Source organism: Sipha flava, unplaced genomic scaffold (assembly GCF_003268045.1).
Source record: "Sipha flava isolate LNK unplaced genomic scaffold, YSA_version1 229_pilon_pilon, whole genome shotgun sequence".
Taxonomy (NCBI): Eukaryota; Metazoa; Arthropoda; class Insecta; order Hemiptera; family Aphididae; genus Sipha; species Sipha flava.
Window position 1 is genome coordinate 676,140 of NW_020272866.1, and position 3,914 is coordinate 680,053.

General features: G+C 22.6%; 1 protein-coding gene across 2 annotated transcripts; it reads left to right on the forward strand.

Annotated features, from left to right (window-relative positions):
- The first annotated feature begins 371 nt into the window (after positions 1–371).
- LOC112683543 lies at positions 372–3,202 on the forward strand. Of its 2 annotated transcripts, none has more exons than XM_025554610.1 (4): positions 372–534; positions 1,327–1,513; positions 2,230–2,393; positions 2,923–3,202. In XM_025554610.1, the coding sequence occupies exons 2-4, from the start codon at positions 1,343–1,345 to the stop codon at positions 3,065–3,067; spliced, it is 480 nt and encodes a 159-aa protein (XP_025410395.1). In that variant the 5' UTR covers positions 372–534; positions 1,327–1,342; the 3' UTR covers positions 3,068–3,202. The 2 variants fall into 2 exon arrangements, with proteins under 2 accessions (XP_025410395.1, XP_025410394.1); XM_025554609.1 differs by having other exon boundaries at positions 373–534; positions 1,340–1,513.
- Positions 3,203–3,914: the final 712 nt, after the last annotated feature.

Consider the following 3,914-nt stretch of genomic DNA (forward strand, 5'->3'; position numbering starts at 1 on the left):
GATTATTATTTTTAGAATTAGTACTAAAAAATGTAAAAATTTATAAATTCAGTTTTCTGTAAAATTATTATAATTTATTGTAAAATTAAGTGAAAAATTCGAAGAAGATAAAAATATAATTATACTATTTAGTGTACGTTGTGTTGCTTATATAAATTCAATAATGCAGCTTTGATAAAATTTAATATATGTAGCATATACTTGTATGTATATTAGTATACATTATAATATAATATTATGTAAAAAAATGCTGTAGTGTTAGGTCATGTAAATGTGTATGCTAACAGTATCACGGGGGACCCTTGACTCGAAGTTATTTTTAAATAAAATGTTTGGCAATCTTCCATGCCTAGAAATGCGGATCACCGATAGTGATCACTAAAGCGTGATACATTTCGATGAGTCCTGGTTAACGCATTTATTTCAATATTCTTAAACGTACGAAACCCTATCGAGTTTATATTTGTGTTATATCATTCTGTTATCTTCTCCACAATTAATATTATGGACACTGTTAATCACGGATCTGCCAAGGTAGGAAGGGTTAAAAATATATCTATAATGTATTAATAAATCTATTAAAAATAAGATTCTGAAAACATTTGTAGATGTGTAAATTGATAAAATATACCTTATTTTCACAATATTTTGTAGATTCACTAATAGTGATAGATATTCATAAATTGTTTCGAAAATCAAGAAAAACAAATTCTTATAACACATATTTTGCATTTGATTTTTAACAGTAAATTTAGTATATTACTTATTTAGTGTACTTATAAGTACATATACTTTTAATTTTTTTTTTAATGCTCATTTTTTACAATTTAACAACAGTTATTTAATTAAAAAAAATGAATGTGTGTTTTAAAAGTTACTTTTTATTAAATAATAAAATATGTACTAATTTCAACGGTATGCAAAGAAAATTGTTTTTACCTGAGCAAAGAAGTACAACTTTTGTCTTAATAGCTTATAATGACCCTTTTATACAAACTTATGTTCTCACTCGTATATCAATTACGTATATAAGATGTATTTAAAAGATTGACCTACATCGAATTACTTAAATATTTATCATCAAAGTACTTATATCTCATGAATATTTTTATTAATTTAACTTATTAAAATTTCAAGTACCCAAGAATTTTATTTATTATTAAATTTAAAGAAATATATTATATATATATATAAACACCTGGCATATTTTTTAATATAATTTATTTCCATCGTTAAAAGTATTAGTTGTACAATGTAGAAACACAAATAGAAATAAGTGTTAAAGATTTTTAAAGCCTACTGTTTATTTTTATATTTAAATTTAAGGATTGCTTCACAGGATATGGGAGATATTGGTGAAGTTTTACGTGATGTATCAGATTTATCACCTGAGGATTTAAAAAAACAAAACAGAAACTTACAAAAATTTTTGGTGAAAGTGATTGATTTACTAAAAGAAAAGACCGACCGGTGCATTACACAAGAAAAACATATCGAAGCACTTGCATTACAAGTTTGTAATTTATAAATAAAATATAAATGTAACATTATATTTGCATGTTATTGACCCAAAAACTTGTACACCATTGTAATTGTAAATTTTTATACAATAATTTATGATTTTTTTTTATTGAAATTGATAATCAAATTAGAATAATAAAGTTATTGTAGTTTAATATAAGTTTTATATAATAATATAGTTAAATATATTGGTCTTTTAAACTTGAAAACATTATACTATTTATAAATATTATTTATATTTACGTTTATATTTCAAAATATGATAAATTATGTTATCAGAACCAAATTTTATAATTAAGTAAACTGAACTTTTAATGTTCAAACTTTTCTGAACACCACACTAAAATATTTCGAAATTATGAAATGTGTTTAAAATACTAATATCAAAACTCAATAAATGTTTGAAGTTATAACGATTAATATATATAGAATAACAACTAAATAATTAATATCGTTAAATGGATATTCCCTTGGATATATTCCTTTTCATTGGATATCGAATTTTGTAAGACTGATAAAACTTTTGCAACTTTCAAGCAAAATTTCTTTTGGCTAATAATAATATCATATAAAAAATTCTAAAAATTCTAATTTTCAATCTATTAGAATTAAAATTGAAAATTTCTCCAAATCTTTAGACATTTTGGAACTATTGTGTTCAATAGTCTATAATATTATTAATTATGTATCTTTAATTGTTATCATTAGACGAACTCATTGAAAGAGGTTGTAGAAATTACCAAACATATGTTGGCTATTCGTAGCTCAGAAGTAAAACGTATGACGGAAGATTTAGAAAGTTTACAAGGCAAAATTAACGAAGAAAAAATCCGTCATAGTGCGATAATCGAAAAAATGAATTTAGCTGCCAAGTTAGTTTAATCAAGTTCATTATAAATATGATCTATAAAATTAATAGATATTTTCATGGTCACTAATTTGTTAGCTTAAAACTTTTTAAAAAAACGTGTAGATTTCAAAGTTAAATTAAGATTTTTAACAACAAAAACAGTTATGCTGTATTTTTAACTAAAAAAATTATTTTGTTAAATTTATATGATGTAAAAAAAATAATTTTCTTTTTCTAAATTATTTTTATTTATTTATATTATAAGTATGCTTCTATAAGTACATTCAACGATTTCTGAAAACAACATGAGAATTTATCACTTACACTTTTTATTTATATTTTGAATGGTCAATAATCATATGATCAATTTTCAATTCACAAATATGCTTATTTATTACCATATATTATATACCAATATGATTGTGTATAATGTTTATACTATATATATCTATTATTATTATTTTTTATTTGATTTTCTATGAAAACATAAAAAAAATAATAAAATTCTAAATTATATATATAAATATTTACTACGAGTATAATGTTTTCAGATTAAATGATGAACTTAGATCCGAGTATAAACAACAATCAGAACGTTTTGAAAATATGCGTATTAAGTACGACGAAAAGTTTTCAATACTATCAGAAGAAAATAAAAAACTGCAAGAAACTGTCAAAACAAATAAAGACGAATAAAGAAATTGTATAATTATTCTGATTTTAAAAATTGTGCGTGTAATCACGATTATCCTGAGTTTGTACATTATATTTATGCTGTATAAAAGGATAATAATCAAATTAATTTGTTGATATACGAAATACATACAGGTATACAACATAAATATTCATTGAATAGCATAATGATCTTATAAAAATATGAACTGTTTCATACAATTGTTTTCAAATATTATACGAACCTATCACTTGTTTTTATTGAATTTATGTTGATATGTTATTTTTTCATAACTCTTATGAAAAACCAGTTTAATTCAAATTTTATATCTTAGAGAAATATTTTATCAATAACTAACTACAAAAAGTTTTTTTTGTTTTGTTTAAGATTTAACAATTGTTTATACTTAATGCGAACAACGTAGTACATCTCTTTAGAGTTTTTTTATACGTAACATTCTGTATTCATAGCCAGAAACTAATACCCAAAGGTGGCCGCCAACATATAAAATCTAATATGACATTTGATGTACAGTGTATGCGACCCCTTTACTTTACACGATTATTTAATTTTTATAATAATATTTACGTATAAACGAAGAATTTCAAAATGTTTTAACTTAATAGATCATTTTTAAATTAACTGGGAAAAGCTAAGTTATTTCAACTGCTAATTAAACTAGTTAAGTTAAAATATTTAAAAAAAAAAAAAATTAAATTTTTAACCTAGCTTGAACTTCTTAAATATTTAATGTCCACCTTTGAAGATGGATAACTGTATAATAGAATCATGTAGCATTTCGATTGTCCCAAATAATATTATTACCACAGCTCATATCGTTTATAATTTAAATTACTATGACAAACCGTT

Coding starts and splice junctions, on each gene's coding strand:
- LOC112683543 (XM_025554609.1), top strand. CDS start 505: ATGGACACTGTTAATCACGGATCTGCCAAG. Junction 1,514..2,229: donor TCGAAGCACTTGCATTACAA/GTTTGTAATTTA, acceptor TGTTATCATTAG/ACGAACTCATTGAAAGAGGT. Junction 2,394..2,922: donor AAAATGAATTTAGCTGCCAA/GTTAGTTTAATC, acceptor TAATGTTTTCAG/ATTAAATGATGAACTTAGAT.